This window comes from Epinephelus moara, chromosome 20, assembly GCF_006386435.1.
Source record: "Epinephelus moara isolate mb chromosome 20, YSFRI_EMoa_1.0, whole genome shotgun sequence".
NCBI classification, from domain to species: domain Eukaryota; kingdom Metazoa; phylum Chordata; class Actinopteri; order Perciformes; family Serranidae; genus Epinephelus; species Epinephelus moara.
In genome coordinates this window covers 42164786-42183789 of record NC_065525.1, presented here as the reverse complement: position 1 = coordinate 42183789, position 19004 = coordinate 42164786, and the positions used below count along the sequence as shown (strand labels likewise).

The 19004-nt window shown below is 41.0% G+C and overlaps 2 protein-coding genes across 2 annotated transcripts in view; one reads left to right on the top strand and one right to left on the bottom strand.

Annotated features, from left to right (window-relative positions):
- The window catches only part of cep41 (centrosomal protein 41), an 11235-nt gene extending 5889 nt beyond the window's left edge, over window positions 1-5346 (bottom strand). Inside the window, exons 1-6 of the mRNA XM_050072506.1 lie at window positions 5275-5346; window positions 4883-4946; window positions 4737-4784; window positions 1514-1575; window positions 1165-1234; window positions 816-957 (exon numbers count right to left, since the gene is read on the bottom strand). Of these exons, the coding sequence (XP_049928463.1) occupies window positions 816-957; window positions 1165-1234; window positions 1514-1575; window positions 4737-4784; window positions 4883-4946; window positions 5275-5307 (419 nt within the window). The 5' untranslated portion in view covers window positions 5308-5346. The remainder of the gene's footprint in view (window positions 1-815; window positions 958-1164; window positions 1235-1513; window positions 1576-4736; window positions 4785-4882; window positions 4947-5274) is intronic.
- Window positions 5347-6609: 1263 nt separating this feature from the next.
- The window catches only part of poc1b (POC1 centriolar protein B), a 74882-nt gene continuing 62487 nt past the window's right edge, over window positions 6610-19004 (top strand). The window contains exons 1-10 of the mRNA XM_050072493.1: window positions 6610-6916; window positions 8543-8627; window positions 9181-9352; window positions 9592-9771; window positions 10093-10200; window positions 10536-10651; window positions 10805-10938; window positions 11252-11320; window positions 11465-11617; window positions 12519-12596. Coding sequence (XP_049928450.1) covers window positions 6893-6916; window positions 8543-8627; window positions 9181-9352; window positions 9592-9771; window positions 10093-10200; window positions 10536-10651; window positions 10805-10938; window positions 11252-11320; window positions 11465-11617; window positions 12519-12596 — 1119 coding nt within the window. The 5' untranslated portion in view covers window positions 6610-6892. The remainder of the gene's footprint in view (window positions 6917-8542; window positions 8628-9180; window positions 9353-9591; window positions 9772-10092; window positions 10201-10535; window positions 10652-10804; window positions 10939-11251; window positions 11321-11464; window positions 11618-12518; window positions 12597-19004) is intronic.

Genomic DNA, 19004 nt, shown 5'->3' with positions numbered 1-19004 from the left:
TACTGTGCATTCTGCTATAATTATTTGCATTACTATTTGTTTTTTCTTCAGATAAATCTGATAATTGTTGCTCGGTCTCTTTACTCATTTATTTAGTAGAGTGTCCACACACCTTCTCATTCTACATATACATAGAGGCATACTGGTGGCTTTACAGCCTACATTTTATTTAATTTAGAGAGTCTAAAAGAGTCATATTATTGATTATCTCTGATCCCCACGTTCAATTTAGTCATTGCGACACCACTGGCGCTAGGTGGCGCCAAGCTAAAAAAAACCCCCAACAAATCCTATCTGTTGCCTCTTTAAAAACAACAGCACCTGGAAGAAGATCAGCTCTGCACTCAGGATTTAGAGTCGATGCAGTAATTTGGAAACACACTATTTTTCATACTCTTCCACATCTGGAAATTACTGAACCCAATCAGTACGGAATCAAAATTCCATACATTTCCATACTGCTCAGTAACCCTGTTTAACACCGATCCAGTGCGGATGGATCTGAGCTAATAGCTAATCTGAAAACAGCAAACCACTCTCTGAAGCTCCTGTTTTGTTCTGGATACCAAGTTTGCCTGTAAAATTGTAAAAGTGACAAGTGACCTCCAGGATGCAAAAGTAAACCAAAGAAAGTTGCAGGGCACGCGACAGAGCTTAACGCAGCTCAGAGGGCAGAGCATGACACTGACACCAGGCACAGAGGAACACTTCTCTTCTGTCCGGCAATTCATAATTATACACGAGGGACTTTGCATAACGGTTGTAACTATGAGTGATATTCAGTGTGGCTTCACAGAGTTTGAGCTGTACAGTACCTCAGCAGTGTGGACCTGGCAGAGTAGCACATTTCCCTGGTGTCTCCTGCATCCTGGCGATCTGATGGAGGCGGCTGCGGGGAGCCGTTGGTGTGTTCAGACAGACACTCCAGGTCTGCATCAGACACCACTGACAGACCATCTGCAAACCAGCAGGGAGCGAATATCAAGACTGTCACCTACAACACTGCTCTCATACTGTATGTTACATTACACACCCAGTGCTAATGATGTTAGTGACCCAAGTTACATCAGATTTAAAATGTTTGAGACCCATTAATAAGAAGCTGGAGATAAGCAAAGTTGCATAGTGTTTCATGAATGATAACAGTTAATGAGTGACAGTTACCATCTGGGCCGTGTGATTCGCCATTGAGCTCACTTTCGTTCAGGTCTGATACAGAGGCCACCTGAAGTATCTGGTGGAAAAAACAAGTTTAGAAAGATGCTTCAAAACAGAATGAGATCCTGGAGTCTGTGAAGAAGAGAACAAACCACACTAAACAGATTCAGAGCTGTCTGTCTAAAACTATTCACACAAGTCGTCTATCAATTATTAAGCGCTGTAAATGGATCAGAGTGTCTCACTGCATTCTTTCCATAACCTCCTCCATCACACCATAACTGCTGGATGGATTTTCCATTACGTATGAGAGAGAAATCTTGCAGGATGTTAGGAAATAAACACGAATGCTTACCAACTGTGCAAATGTTGTCACCTTTAACCGCTTGAAGATTTCATCTTTTCGATACCTGTAATCTGAAGAGAAAAAAAAGTGGAAAAGATAATGAAATATAAGAGAGTTTACAGGAGGAAGGAGCCTCAAAACACTGATGATGGTCTAAAAAGTATCTGATTTTAAATGGCCGCCGAAGCTGAAGACACCATTCCCTGATGTTCGACTAGTGGGGGTTGGGAGCCAGAGGGTCTCTTGTTCAAGTATGGAGTGTGGACTGGTAGCTTGAGAGGGGCCAGTTCACCTCCTGGGCACTGCTGAGGTGCCCTTGAGCAAGGCACTGAATCCCCAACTACTCGTGGTGCCTGTCCATGGCAGCCCCCTCACTCTGACAGCTCTCCCTTTAATGCATGTATAGGTCCTGTTTGTGCATGTGTGTGTATTTCGGGCCTGTGTGTGTGTATGACAACAGGGTGAAAGAAATTTAATTTCACCTCGGGAACTTCTTCGTCTTGAAGTAAGTAAGAACAGTCAAAATTGAGCACAATATAATCTGTAATGTTATTAAATACTGTGAAAATGTTAAGAGCTATTTGAAATCGTTAATCACATTTTTCAATCACCAAATTGTTTCTTAAATGCTGCTGGCGCTTTGCACCGTGCATTTTGAAAACTGCACATTATCCTACAGAACATGACAACAACCCGTAAATAAAATTTAACAAATAACATTTACTGATAAAACAAAATTTTACGGAAAATAAATCTTTGGAAATGTGCCTAATTATTACAGCGGTGTTTCATTGGGTGAGTGCCATTGCATACAATAGTAATTTTGATGCATTTAAACTGGTGCCAACGAGCAAGGGAGGCAACGTTAAATTGTCTAGTCGACGAATCGTGCACATCCCCACCAAAATGTCAGTTAAAGTGATAATCTAGTAAAACAACAGTGATAAAAACTTCAGCCTTCGGATGCAGTCGTACTTCACACAACTCACCCGGGTCCTTCAGGACCTGCTTCTCCTCATCCTCCTCTAATGCTTCACTAAACCTCGGCTCTGCCCCGTCTGTTCCCATGCTGCCTCCCGGCCAAAGCTCCCACTACTGCACCCAAATCAGGCTGCTCAGACAGTTTTATCTGTGCTGCTGATACTGGTATTATCCACAGTGTGACCTTGCTACAGAAGCTAACACTTTCCCAAAGACCCCTGCTGGCACCTGACCAGCACGTCCCCATAGTGTGTGTCCAGTCACACAGAGGGACACCTGTGGACAGCAGCACAATCCTCCATTAGAGACTGAAGGAATCAGTGTCACTTATCCGTGAGAAATCAGAGGACAGGTCAACACAACATGACCACTGCCCACAAAGAACTTCTTTAACTGGGAAATATCACTGGGTCAGAACTTCTCCAGTTTACCTCTGAAGTACACGGCAGACGCAGAAGACAAGCCAACGGATTCATGGGAAAATTAAGAGCCAAATCCTACCTTCAGTGTAGCAAATAGTCCTCAGCTAGATACTCTTCACTAAGAAAAAGACCCTGACAGTAGGAGGGCTTGTTCAGCTGTAACAGGATCAGGTGTGAGGTTTACACAGTGCTGCCAAACTGGAGTATCTGATCCACCTGTTCACTTTAGAGCAGATTGGAAAGTGTTTATAAGACGTTAATGGAGTGAATTGATGTCATGGATCCGACAGTGTACAGCAGTGTAATATCCTGCTGGACAGAGACACTATTCTGTTCTTACTGGGTCAAAACTGTGATCCAAGCTGCTGCATGTGTCCATGTGAAGTGTCCTTAAGGAAGACACTGAAGTTATTAGTTTTATTTTCAGTGTATAACCACCCTGAAAACATGAATGATTGTGTTTTCGTTACCTTAAAATGAGCTGTTTATATGTACATAGGGAGCAGGTCCTCGTCTACAGAGATCAGCATGTTGCAGTGCCATGTATCAGGTCGTCGAAAAACACACTGGTTTTTTTTTGGTTGTTTTTTAAACGTGAAACTGCTTGATCCATTGTCTTTACCAGTTTAAATCAGCTGGTCCATTTGTTTCTGAGAGGAAGAGACCTCTGTGGATAATTCAGCTCCTGGTAAAAACCTCCTGAACAATGAACACTGAAGAAATTCTAACCAGGAGAAGTTTCAGCTGGTTGCAGTCTGCAATCTGTCCAACTACTTTAATCACTTCAGAGACAGTCACAACTATTCAACAAGATGCAGCCCAAAAGGTTTTAGCCTTTTTATATTCAAAGGTTGACAGGGCCAAGAAAAACACCTTTTTAAATATGGCTGCTATTGAAGGGAAACTACAGGAGTATCTCTAAAACTGATTGTAGCCGCCCCCAAAGGATCGCAGATGTATGTGATAACTGTCATCAGGTGAAGCAGTTTTAGGTGTAATTCTATTTATAGCTATCTATCTATGTATCTATGTATCTATGTATCTATCTATCTATCTTAATATTACACTGGGTGTGTTCCTAATCCTTATCCTTAAAGTATGTACTGTTGCATACAGTATGCTCACAATCAGGTGATACTACTGTCTCATAACATCACACCCTAAACTTTGACCCTCTTACTCATATCTGTTACCATGGAGATAAAACAAAACGCCATCTACCGAGCTCACCAGAGCCGGACAGCTGGCAACCCGGACAGCTCTGATGGTGTGATTTTGCAAAGGAAAAACATACATCAACATACAAAGCATACATTGTTGATTCTAATATACTTGCCATAGCAAAATTAAATGAGCTGTACCTTTCTCTGTCATTGTCATGTAATAGTTCTGCCCTTTTGTTGTTGCTTAGATTTATGATTCTTTTATTCAATGAAACAATTAATATTTCTATTACAATTCAACTGGTCAATAGTTCCTCGAATGCGCTGCCATCCGTCATTGTGACTCCTCACAGCTGTCAGTGGAGCACTGTGTGTCAGAACAGCCAGAAAACCATGCTGACATTCTGCAAAATCTGACCACATGTAGTAAAACATCCTGGTATCATTGGCACACTGACATGCTATGTATTGGGTCACACTAAATCTTGTTCTGGCATACTCTATAGTATGTTAGTGTGGGGACTGGAACACACAGACTGTTCATTTAAATATCTGAGCTGCATGAGTGCATCAAACAAAGTGCACAGAAGGGAACAGAACATGACATCTATAAACGGATGTACATTTACTTGCCAGCTCAGACCCCTCTTTAAAACATTTACTTACTTTTTTTAATGTCCTCCAGTCTCTCCATGTACTTTGTCAGGCTGCATCCTGTCACATAAACATGACAGTTCATATTCATAACAAAGCATTTATGAATCATTACAGTCACATAGATGTAACGTTACATATGAACATGGATAAATTACCTGTGTCCAGCCTGGTTTTGACATGTTGATACTTTTCATTTCTCGGTATCCTTTTCTTCATGTACTGTAAAGAAAACACAACCATGTGTTTGTGTTAGCTGTGTGACCACACACAAAGACCGGAAATCACATTTTAACGGTAACGTTATTCAACTTTACAGCCCGGGAGTTTTCAGACAGAGCTAACTAGCTAACGATGTCATGTTCACAGGTGCACTGTGGTTGATATGGTAACTTAACACTGACCACAGCTAACATGCTAACCTGCTAGGATTGCTACATTAGTTCATGTAGCATGATGCTATGACGCGTAACATGATGTTATCGACAGTTTAAAATAACCAGTTAGCAGATAAATATTAACCGTAATGCGGTCATTTAACCACCGTTACCTCCACACTGCCGATGCCCTTATTGAACGACATCTTTTCAAACCGAAATACCAAACATCAACTTTTAACTTTAACAATCTCGGTGCTGATTGGTCCGAGCTGTTTCACCGACCAATCAGAGAAGCCAGTACTGCACCGCTTCTCCTCCACGGCAGCTATCTGATATGGCAGGCTTGTTGCTTAGCAACGAAAGACGCTCCACCTTCATTACATGCTGCATTCAAGTCCCATACACACACNAATAATAATAATAATAATAATAATAATAATAGAAATAATAATAAATAACAATGCGCGATACGCTACAATGTTAACACTAATACTTAAGATATTCAGAATAAAATATATATCTTCACTCTGCTGAGTCTGTTAATTATAATAACAACAACAACAACAATAATAATATCTTTGTCCATCTCATTACTTTGAAAGTACATTGAATTGTAAATTGTACACTGACTTGTTTGCCCAGGTTTTCTAGTTTTATACAGTTGAACATCCACACAAAATATTATGGCATACACACAGTGATAAAACAAATGGCAGGTTGTTATATGATGATAATAATAATAATAATAATGATAATAATAATAATAATATTTGATACAATATGTTAAACAAAACCTCTTTAACTTTATTATTAAGGCAAAATTCGTCCCTTACAAGCCAATTAATTTCATCATAAAGTTTTTAGTTATCAATTGACAAAACAACATTTCTGTCTTGTTGGCAGCTCTTTGAGGGGTGTTCATACACTCTACCCTGATCGCCATTCATCACCACCTGCTAATATGATATTCATATTTTGTTTCCTGTTTTGCTTAAATGAGTTTTATGTGTTTATATTTGACTGCAGGCTCACCTTACAAGTCAGTTTGCAGAGCCTTGATTAATATGATGTAAAGTCAAATTTCCCAGTGGGTTATCATTCTTATAATCAATCTTTTTTTCCCAATAATTCTTTATTGAGCTTTGCAAATACAAACAAACAAGGGACATTTTCACGTCCTGTTGCTCAGGTATCATTTGTTTTAGGCTGAGCCAAGTAAAGTTAATCACATACAAAATGAAGGAAATCGAACAATAAAAGAAAAATCTATCATACTGAAAACAGGAACTTTCTTGTCTTTAACAAGTTTCCGTGACTTACTATAAACTTTAAACTCATTCTTACAATGCTTCAGACATGGTTTAGTCTTAAAATATCTACATTTATGAATGAAAGACTCCACCAGTAATATAATAACACATTATTAGCAACTTGATGTTAGCGAGAGTGCTATCGGATACTCACATGTCCATGTTTTCATAAGTTTCCTGAATGCAGCACTGCTTTCTCCGTTGCCACAGGTGTTCACCTCAGACTGTCACAGGTGGTCGCTTGTTTATCGTTACCTGTAGAAGGAGCAGGCGTTATTGTGCTGCTGGTACAAACAGTTTTCACTCAGACTTCATAAAGTGTAAAGTAAACTAATGTCCAGAGGAGCAGAGGACGGTTTACTCTGAGCTCGACAGGTCAGGTCTGAGACAGTCAGTGAAGGCGGACTGTTTGACAATCATGGAAGTGTCGTTACAGAGCAGCAGGACGGTCCAACTTTCCCTCTAACTCTTTAAACAAATGTCCACAATGGCGTCTGTCCTGGTGAGTACATGTGCTTTATAAAGTCTGAGGAGACAAAAGTGTTTTTACTCTGATAACGAACTCTGTGCTAACGTTAGCTGAGTCGGCGAGTTTGCTAGCAGCGTCCCTGCTAAGAGGATTTGGAGCTGTCAAACACACCCTCGGTCCTCTGATCAATCTGTACAGCACTGTAGATTTGTCTGGTGGTGTTTAATGTTCTTCAGCTCTTCTGCTCAGTGTAATGTATCTTTAAAAACTTTAACTAAACGCCACCATGTTTGGTCTGCTCAGAGAGTTCCTGCCCTCCATTACTACACTATCAACACAACAGGTCTCAGCCTTGTCACAGTATTTGGTTGTCATTAGTGTCCAGCTCTGATATGATGGTTTTTCTGGTCTGTGATTCATTTCCAGCCCATCATTTCTTTCCCCACTTTATTTATGAGTTTTCACACTTAAGAAAACATTTATACTAAAGTAAAGGAAAACATTTTTCTCACCTCCTGGGGATACAATCCAGTATGAGATGATAATGTGCACCTATAAAAATGAAAACAAATATTGAAAAAATAAATGAAAATTACATAGAATAACAGTAATAGTCAAAGTGTATGTTTGTGTGCACATGTGTGCCTGTGATTTAGAGTTAAAGTTCTATAGCAGATGTTGAGAACAAACAGGACTTCAACCTCACAGCTGTTCGTGCAGATATGTAATGAAGGTATGCCATACACAACTAAAACTGTCCTCAGGTCCTCATAAAGCAGACCGTCTCTTTTCTAGCTTCAAAAATTGTAATGTATGTCTGACCCAGTGTTTAAAAGGAAATAAGTCTTCTGGCTAAAAGGCTCACGTAAGAAATGCAATTTGACTGTAGCATAAGAAGATGATTGTCTTGGATTTAGAGCAATTATTCTTCCAAGTATTTTGGAAAGGGCTTCAAAAATGGAGAACAAGTAACCAAAGAGACCCGGGTCAGACCAGAATGTAGCCTATAAGCTCGTGTTGCAGGTGAACTTCAGCCCACCAAATTTTAATGACCCCAGCAGTCAGACAGTCACTATTTTGTCCTGCAAACCATAGTTCTCAGCTCTCAGTGTGGAGATACACTAGCATCAAATTGATTATTTGTTGAAGGTCCCGTTTTGTGAAAACTCGCCATGTCTTTTTAAAAATAAAAAAGGCATAGATGCTACTTGAATACTGTAAAAGTGTGTGAATGCTCAGTCCACAAAGAAATGCACAGTCCATAATCAGAAACTGTGCCTTTAAACAAGCCGTTAGGATTTCTGTTGTCACAACTAATCTTTAGGGACTGAATCACAGTGTTTATTTAGAACAACTTTTGTATAAAAATCCTGAGGCCTACCAAAAAAATCAATATCAATTTAAGTGTATGCTATGTTTAGAATATTTTCATCATATTACCTTCCCCTCAGGCAACATTTTCTGATGGGAATTGAAGACTCCATTAACATAACTAATAATTTAAGGTGTCTTAACAGATACAACAGCTGTTTTTCTTTCATTACCGTGCTGTCCATATGAAAATCACCTTCTTCACCTGACCTTTTCCAAACGATTGCGTCATTAAAGCTGTAGAGGAAATGCAGAGTTTCCCTGACTGACTGTGTGTTGTCACTGCAGGAGGATCCGACCTTAGAGAGACACTTCAAGGGCCATAAAGATGCTGTCACCTGTGCAGACTTCAATCCAAACCGCAAACAACTGGGTAATTTCTGCTGCCACTACAAGCTTTACAGAATGACAGCTGCTGTTTGGCAGTGTGTGGATAGTTGTGTGTAATCATGTCGGCACCCAAAGAAATGATCAATATTCTGTCAAATCACTGTTAAATCAGTTTTGTCTCTCACTTACTGTAACCTTAAACAGTATAGTTAAAGCACAGTTTTGGAGTAGTATTTAGTAATCAGATTACTAGTAATGACTGTGCAACACCACGTATAAACTAGGTCTTCATGTGACTCTTACATGTTGTGTCATCATCATCCTCAACACACTGACAATACGCAGCATATTGGCCTCATGAACTTTGTGATTTTCAGATGTTTTACCTCCAACTAGAGTTGCAACGGTAGATGATTTTTATGGTGCGATAACTGTCTCAGAAATATCATGGTTTCACGGTATGCGGTATTACAGGACTATTGTTATTGTTTATTCACTGTGATAACCTCTTTAAATACCAGTAATTAAAACCTGGACTGTTTGTTGTGGAAGTCTTGACTGAATCTTCTTCTTTTATTTCTGTTGTCTTCCTCCAGCCTCGGGATCAGTTGATAAGAGCCTGATGATCTGGAATCTGGCTCCAAAGGCGAGGGCTTTCCGCTACGTCGGCCATCAGGACGTCATCACAGGGGCGCAGTTCTCCCCGTCTGGTAACCTGGTGGCCACTTCCTCCAAGGACAGAACAGTCCGACTGTGGACTCCTTCCATGTAGGCTCAAGACACTTTTTCCACTTTAATCAGGAGCTCTTTGTTGACTTAGTCAGATGAGTGGACTTTAATATGAAATGTGAAACAAATTTTCAATTCATTGTTTCTGTCAAAATGCTGGAGATTTAAGTGTGACTGGTAAGAGGGTCACAGATACTGCACAGGCTGAGGCTGCATGGTATGTGCGACTGGGTGAAGCTGGGTTTTAAATCAGCTGTGTGTGTACTTTTGTGTTGCAGGAAAGGAGAGTCAACAGTGTTCAAAGCTCACACAGCGGCTGTTCGCAGTGTTGCTTTCTCCCACGATGGACAGAGACTGGTGACGGCGTCTGACGACAAGTCTGTGAAAGTGTGGAGCGTTCAGCGGCAGTGCTTCATCTTCTCTCTCAACCAGCACACCAACTGGGTGCGCTGTGCCAGGTACGCAGCAGCACCACGGCCTCAGTAACTTATCGTGCTTCGGCATGTTTTTGTATCTCACAGGGGTGGGGGAAAAATCGATACAGCATAGTATCACAATATTTTTGTGTGGCAATATCGTATCAGTATCGATTTTTTATTGTATAAATTATTAATCATACAAATACAAATTAAACTTTAGGTGACCTATTAGAATGATATAACCAATTGCTTTTTCAGTCCTTATTAAAATGTTTTGAATCAGGCTCTATGTGAAGCGTTTGGATGTTGGGCTGTAGTGTGCACTGTGAGTTTCATTTTTTTGTCTTGTCTTTACTGCAGGTTTTCTCCAGATGGACGTTTGATAGCGTCCTGTGGAGACGACCGCACCGTCCGGCTTTGGGACACGTCCACCAAAAACTGCATCAACTGTTTCACTGACTATGGAGAGTGAGTCCTTAAAGTGTCCTGTTAGTCCTCTCAGCTTTATTTTGCCGTCACCCTGGGCTCTGTTTTAGATGTAGCTTTGTGACTAAAGAGTTTCAGTCATTTTATCAAGTTGTCTCTGTTGTGTTATTGTTCTTGGCTCACAGTCTCTGGACATTATATTTTTCCCTCTGTAAATTCCAAACAGGAGATTTGAGGAGGGGGAGGATATAGTCTCATATCATAAGAGGCGTGAAACAAAATAAATGTAGTGTAGTCATTGCTCTTTCTCTCCTGCAGATGGCATCGTTGTGTATTATTTAACTGCTGCAGGTCACCGAGTGTGTTTGTCATTGCAGATCAGCAACGTTTGTTGGTTTTAACTCCAGTGGCACCTGTATCGCTTCTTCAGGAGCCGACAGTTCACTGAAAATCTGGGATCTAAGGACCAACAAGCTGATTCAGCATTATCAAGGTATGTCAAAATGTCAGAGCAGTAATAACTCTGTATATTTAGTTTGGAAAATAATTACCTGAAATGTCCTTGTTAATTTCTGTGTGCCAAGGCTATAACTGCTGTTCATGTTTTATTTGTGTGTGTGCATGTTGTTTATGTTTGTTGGCTCAGTCCACAGTGCAGGAATCAACAGCTTTTCCTTCCACCCGTCCAACAACTACCTGATCAGCGGCTCCAGTGACGGCACCGTTAAGATCCTGGACCTGCTGGAGGGACGCCTCATCTACACCCTCCATGGACACAAGGTGATGCTACAGAACAGCTCAGTTCACCCACAGATAAGGCTGCACCATACTGCACACTAGAAATGAGAACAGTATGAGCTTTACTTTTGTATTAAGCAGCAAAAAAGTTGTAACGTGACGTCTTTGACTTGACATGGCATGTCTTTCAGTGCGGAAACGATATATATGGTGCAGCCCGACCCACAGACATCAGACACTATCAGACATTATATGCAGTCTGAGGAGCGTTATTTCTGTTCCAGTATTTCACTGGATTAGTCCTTGATATTTATGAGGTTTCTCATTCACTCACAATGTTAACTTTGGTTTTCAGGGCGCTGTAATAACAGTAGCCTTCTCCAGGACAGGAGACCTGTTTGCCTCGGGGGGAGCTGATGGTCAGGTTGGTGTTTCATGACCACATAACGACCCTGTGTTTCCTGTACTCTCGGCAGCTTTTAACTTTAAGGTCATGTTTTTACTTCCTGTGGTAGAAAATCTGAGGAACTTTTGTAGCAGAAGTTTTGCTGGTCCTTCGATCCTCTAGGTGCTGATGTGGAGGACAAACTTTGACACCAAATCCTACAGAGACATCCTGCAACAACACAGCCGGAGGTCCTCCCCGGACCCCCCGCCCCACCTGACTGACATCCACCCCAGAGGACCCCACCTTCACCACCCGCAGCCCTCAGCCATTCAGGTCACTTCAGTTTTACCTAACTTTTAAAAATTAATTAATTAATCAAATTAATCAAAATATGAACATAAATACACACACACACACACACACACACACACACACATTCGTACTAATAGATATATACATCAGTCACAGTTTTTAATCGTCAATCTACATTGTAGTTTGCTCTGAGTAAGAATCAGTTATGTGACAGTACACAGTTTTAGCGTTTTCATACATGTCAGAGATGGTCGCCATGTCCTATAAAATTCACCTGTAGAGCCGTCCAGCGTACACTTTAGTTTGGCCAAGTGTAGAAAACTCATAAGTTCTTCAGCCCACTAACTAACTTTTATCTGCAAATAATATTTATTAACCTGCTCAAGACTGTGCTAAATTCTGCTTAGAATAACTAGGTGGTAGTTCAGCTTGTCTGAGGTCATATTAATATACAAGCTTAACGGGCATATTTTTTACAAACCATAACATCATCAAACACACAAACTAACATGACAGAAGTACAACTTGACAAGACCAGGAATAGGATCATGAAATAATCAAAGCCAAAAAGCAGTGTTCACCACATTAGGCGACCAAACATTATCTGGTCAGAGGGCCAGATAGTTTCCTGACCATCTCTGACCAGTGTTCATGCATTAACTGTAACAAGTGTTGAGAATTAGCATGTATGCTAAAACACTCAAGCAGTGCATCTGGTTTGTCCAATGTAATTGTGATGTCCATACCAAATAAAATCTAATAATAATAATTCTCACCCTTTACTGCTCGGACATGAAATATGGTGAAAGAGATCTGGTCCACTCGTAACATCTGTGTGTTCAGTAAACTATAAAGGTGAGAAATGTTGTAAAGTTAAAAAAAAAGGAAGCAGCTGTATATGACGTCATCTTTCTCTCCACAGATCAGTCCCATCGTGGCAGACACTCAGTCCACTGATCCACATGTCATAGAGTTGGGCCAGTCCGTTCACAGCACCACGGTAAGCTGGCAGTTTCTTAATTAATGGCAAAAGGAAGAGAGTCTCTTGAGGAGGAAATGGGTGGTGTGAAGACAAATAACTTGGAGACCATATTACAACAACAACAACAACAACAGTAGTAGCACAGAGAGGTCTGCAGGAATGTTTTAAGATAGTTCCATAGCCCAGCAATAAGGTGGATGGCCACACAGTAGGTGTGTACTGAGGCATCCAGTCCATTCAATCCACACTGAGCCCAATTTAGTATTGTCCTCAGGAGCAACGCAGCTTATCATGTGCTGGATTTTGAACCTCCACAAAAGCAGGCTGCATATGAAGTATACAGATTTATTTATTAGGGGTTCAGACCCAGAGGGCTGAAACCTTGTCATGAAAGGCCACCCCCCTGATATTGTATGTCAAATTGACTTGAAATTTGACACACATGTCCAGCTCAATGTGCTCTGAAAAAAGCCTCAATAACCATTATGGTGCACTGGACTACATTTTTAATTTTTAGAAAAACATTTTTTTTGACATGTCCTTTTGTACCCAAGCTTCTGTGGGTCATTATTGGACCAACCTTAATCAAAACGTATCAAAAGTTTGTTGATATCTCACTGCATTTTGAAGATATTGACCAATGAACTTCAGAGGGGGCACACAAATCAAACTAACTCCACAACCTTTGGTCCAATCATCACAAAACGTGCAAGCAATGCCATAAGAGGTACTAGGAACATATCCTAAAAGTTTTATTTAAATTGACCACTAGGGGGCACAGCAAGTGCAAAAAAACAAAAAAAGGGCATGTGTGATGATACAAATCAGACTATAAATCATAAATGTATTGTCCAATCATTACAAAACTTGCAGGGTATGTTAAATAATAACGATGAACCATGTGTGTTTAATAATTTTGAAATCGGTCAATAGGGGGCGCCGCCAGTTTCAAACAAGTGAAATGGCCTTTTGCGCAATTTGGCCATAAATCAATGAGGGTTTGTTCAAACATCAACAAACTCAGTGGACTTTTTCAACTAAGCCTTTAAAGCATGTCTCCAAAATGACTTTGCAGTCAACCAATAGGGTGCAACAGAGCCTCCAAAGAAGAGCATGGCCTGGTAGAGGTTTGGACGTTAATAAATGAGCATCTGTCTGACTGTCATAAAATCTGTTGGCAATTTTTAATGCAGGCATCCTAAACTGTTAAAGGTCTTGATCTGACCCAGCTTTCAAGTTTTAAAGGTCCTTGCTGGTTTGAACTCTGGGAACTGCTGCTTTCATTTTTTGACTAATGCTACCAAAGCTCTGTGTGTCTACAGCAAAACCTAGGGGCCTTGATCCATCATTTATAGATTAGTGTTTACATAGATTTGTGTTATTTAACCAGCAGTCAGTGAATATTAACCTTCACTATGCACACGCCAAAAAAAGAGGTCTTGAACCTGAAAAAATGTCTCAAGATTCTGTGTGCATCATTACATTTGTTAAAATGGAAGTGGATCTCTTGTGTCGTGCGAGAGATGGTTGTTGACTTGTATGTTTCCCTTTACACATAATGCACCACATGATAAATGGACACAACAATACTCAGCTGCTTCAACATATCTAAGTAAGTATATTGATGCCTTTTACGGGCTGAAATGAAAAGTTTGTGCCTGTAAAAACTACTCCGCTATCATTACTGTTAATGGAACAGATTCAAGGTGTGTGTATTTGAGAGGGTGTGGGCTGTTCCCATGAACACCACCAGGTGGCAGTGCAGACTAGTCTATAGTTTTGCCCTCCTGCTGCAGCAGTGACAGCTGCCTGAAAGGACATCAGTCCATTCACCTGTCAGTGATGAGGTGATGTCAGTCGAAAGCAACACTGTCTGTCTTCCTCTTTCATTTGTGTTTAAAAAGCTTTATTCAGCGTCATGTTGTTCAGAAACATACTTTTAATTTTACAGCTTTGTACGTTCACACACCAGAGCTGCAGAGCACAACTACAGCTCAGTGATTACATTCATAAACTGTTGGATTTAATCATCTTAACACGTGAATGAAGCTCAGACGAAATGTTTCCTCTAAAAGCTGCAGTACGGTTCAGTTTTATCGTCCCTATTGAACATTTGTCCTGGAATAAATGTTCTATTCTCAATCTGTTTTCAGATCCAGATGTAAAAAAGATAATTTGTGAGACTTTGAAAAGCCTGTATGAGTTTGATTTTCATCAACATTACCACATACGAGAGCAGCAGGGGAATATGTGTCTCGCTTCAGGACACTTTCTCCAACTTTTTCAGCAGACCTCTTGGACTTGTCTTGACCCAACAACCTTGTGGAAGCCACGCTGTGTTTTCCAGATCTTTCCTTTCTGTTGTTTGTATTGTTGCTGAGGGCCCATCTGGGATGGCAGGGCACTGACCCGGCCTTGAACTTGCTGCTCAAGTTCACATTATGTTGCAAGGTGAAATCCTGGATGTGAATTAGCGCTATCCGCTTACTCCGCTAATGCTGATCCCATACAAAGGGGTAGAAACATGAGATTGATGAAGGTGGGTCTTAATGTACAGGTTTAATGAGTATTAGGAGAACAACATGCTTTCACAGAAGTGAGGAAGACTGTTAAGATGTAGAGTTTGTGGATAACATATCATATCCACTGACATGCTAGAGACCACAGAATACTAGCTCATGAATTTGCATATGGTTGCTGTAAACTACACCAGAGTTTGTGGTGTGTTTCTACTGGGATAGTTTGTTTTGTTTTCAGCCTGGCATCTAGGAAAGTGTCTCACCCTGAATCATCTGAGTCCATCGTCTAGATTCTAAAAATGCATTCATTACAGTTAAAATGCTGCAGGTTCCTAGTGTCGTCTTGAGTGGCAGGAGCAGGATCAGCAGCCTGTTCCTCCTTCACGCAGCATCCCAGAGAAGTTACAGGTAATTACTGTCCCCTACTGTTGTAAAGAAGAATCACAGGTCTTTAAATGAAAAGTCTGCTGGCCACAAGGGATTTTATGAAGACAAAATAATCCAGCATGATTTAGTGATATGAACTGACTGTAAAAATAAATAAAAGACATAAATAGTGGTAATGTAGCTCTCACTGTGCATTAGTTATACACCCATCACTCACACAAAAAGCTTTAAACTTCTACTTATACTGTACGCCATAAAACAATCGTATCGTATTGCAAATTGAATGTGGAAGCAGCATTTAATGATTTATAGTGATATTTATATTCTGAGCAGCATGAAAATGTTCTCATGTTTGTGTAGTCATAAGCACACGAATGTGAGTTTGGACATGTTTTCATATTTTGGATATGGATATAGTTTCTAAAGTGAAATGGTGCACATAATTTTCCTTCAGGGCTGTGACGTGTTTGAAAAGTCAAATAGTGTGAAGGTCTTTTGAGTTCTCTGCACAGCTGAAGGACTAACGGGAAAGATGTTTTATGTGTGACTTCACACTACGACTGAACAACCAAACGTATTTGTTTTTAATGATCCCTTTTTCAGTCCCTGTAAAATGTTGCGAGTCTACATGAATAAAAACCCTTATTGCAGCAGTAGTAATTTTCCTTCAGCGCACTGCCCCACTTCTCTTAGTGTCTCCTTCCCTGCCGTCGGCTCCTGTGTGGGAGGAAACCCATGAATGGACCAAGCCAAGTGGAAGTCATTTAGAGCGAGGATGGCCAAGTCAGATAAGTGGTTTTGGTTCAAGACTGCAGTAAACACACAGTTGCACAACAGCCATTCATGACTTACAATGTTCCGATGTCAACATGGAGCTGTGCAGATGAATGGGCAGAGGAAGGGGCCGGTTTTAATCTGCATGGTTTATCATTTCTGAGAAATTATCAAATGTAGAAAAGTCATTAAAAGGACTGTTTAAAATAAATGTACACCAAGTACAGACCTAGCTGAATGTTTCTCTACACGCCATGAATTCATGAAAGCTTTAACATTTGTATGCAAATGTTACGTCAGTCTTAACAGTAAATGTGTCTGGGAGCTCTCTTTAGGAAAAGTTGTCTGGGATGCGAGACCTGACCTACGTTACATCTCAACTAAAAAGGAGAATAAGTTATTAGTTATTACTTCTGTGTTGAAATGACACAGTACCTTTGGCCATAGGTGCTGATTTATATTTCTGTTGGTGGGTGCGCAAAACAGAGCCTTTACTCTGTTGTTGCTATTTTTAAGCGAGTTATGTCATGTGTTGTGTCCTCTTTTAACTCTTTTAACTCTTAACTTTCTTTGTCGACTGTCAGTTTTACATAACAGCACTAACATAATTAAACTAACTTAATTACATGACTGCAAATAAACAATAACATTTTTTAATAGCAAAATATAACCGCGATCCAGCCAGCCGTCACTCACAGCTGTTTTATTATTTTTATTTTTTTTATTATTATTATTTATGTACAAAAAAAGGAAACCAGTGAAGTGGCAGCTTCTGACTTTTCTCAGAGGAGAAGCTAAACTAGTTAATATCTATATCAGCAGGAAAAACACAACAGGACTGGAAAGGTCAGGAGGTCACATACACGTGGCTCTGTACACACAACAAACAGCTCTGTCCATGGTCCTGACATTTTAGAGACACTATCTATACACTGAAATGACACCTCTCCTGGCCCAGCACAGATATTTATCAATCAGTCGTCACTGATGATACCATGAAATGCACTGAAAAAATAATAAAAGCTGCTAAAATTATTTAATAAAAAGACTCACATGAACACGAATCATAGCACTGAGTTCTAACTGGATATGAGCGTCAGACTATTGTGCCGGACAAATCACTTACCCAGCAGCTGTGGTCTCAGAGTAACCACTGAAAAGGTGGGTTAATACGTACTTATATGTAATAATAATAACAATAATAAAAATAGAAACGAGGCATCGAACAAAATTCCAGCTCGAAATAGCGTGCTGCCTCATGTCACGTGACTTGTGGGCAATTAGGCCAGTCCAGTCGAACACAATGCAATCTTGCTGATGCTCGCTCGCATCACATCCAGTTAGCACACGGTGTAAGCCAAGTGCACAAGTCAACACAGCTGATCACCGACAGTCAGCTGCATCAGCCATTAGAAGCAGCACTGAAGAACCGTCTCTGTGAATCACTCTCCTCCTGCTCTCGTTGCCTGGTTAGCACGAGCTAATCTCATCACCGCTCGTCATGTTTTGCTGCTTGGTCAGAAGCCCCACAGCAGCGGTTAACATCCAGCACCGAGCCGTTAATCTCGCACATACACTGAAACAGCTCGACTCTCTAAACCTGTAAGGGTTTGGTAATGTTAGCCGTGTGATGCTATGCTCCGGTCTTGCGGCTGTAGTGACGATAAACAGTAGCCCTTTTTAGATAGGAATTGTGCAAATTTGCAGGAAAGCCCAATCAGTCTTTTTTCAGCATTGGCAGTATAAAAACAAAATCGGGGAGTGCAGCAAAATGCCGCCTACCTACTTTTGTTTATACAGAATGTGCCTTTTTCGGGGCAATGGGGGGCGTGAGCAAGTAACAAAACGTGTAGCTCAGCGTGTGACGTAACCAGTGACTTGGGAGGGAAGCCGCGGCTGGTCAGTCCTTCAACGATTCTCTCATAAGTCGGCCCGTTCTTCACCGTCCCCGTCATCTGACGGTTAATGGCCTCTTCGTTTGCGAGGACAAGGAGGGCGCGCAATTCCTTGTCTCCCCAGTTGCTCATCTTTACAGTGTCTGTCAGGTTTGTGTTTCCCTCTTGCTACTAGCTGCTCGCTAATTCCTGCTATCAGCTGTTTCCTGTTTATCCACCGCCAGTGGGTCACACGTGCAGCGTCATCAACAGCCCCTCCCACAAGTCTTCAACAGCCCCTCCCGTTGTGGAAGGTCGCTTCGGTCTGTTTAAACTAAAAGGGTTCCACCAATATGACTACCCTACGAGGCGGAAAACTGGGCGCCTCGGATCAACTCACCAATCTGGCTCTGTGTGTCTAAACGCTCGCAGCTTGCCGGCAAAACGGCCCAACATTCATGGAAAATCTGGCAGTGTAAAAGGGGCTAGAGAGAGGGAGGGTCTGAGTGAATCAATACACTGAACGCAGCTCTATGATGAAATTAGAATTCACGGGGATTGGCGATAAGCGCTATGTGTTGTGATCACAACATCCTGAAGGTACTCATCAAGCCATGTTTTGTTCATGTGGCGGAGAAACCACACCGCCAACAAACATTTTAGAAGGGTAATTACAGAGTGATGCAGACACACCACTGCACAAATTTAAATGGTCATAACAGCGTAGGCCACTTGGCGATGGCTCTGGATAGAGACTACATACGCCTATAAATCAGCTGCTGTGTAGTCGACATCAGGATCTTTCTCAGATCTGGCTCCTTCTCTCCTTCGTCCTCTCTTCATCTTCCTCTGCCTTCTCTGCGCCGCTTGAA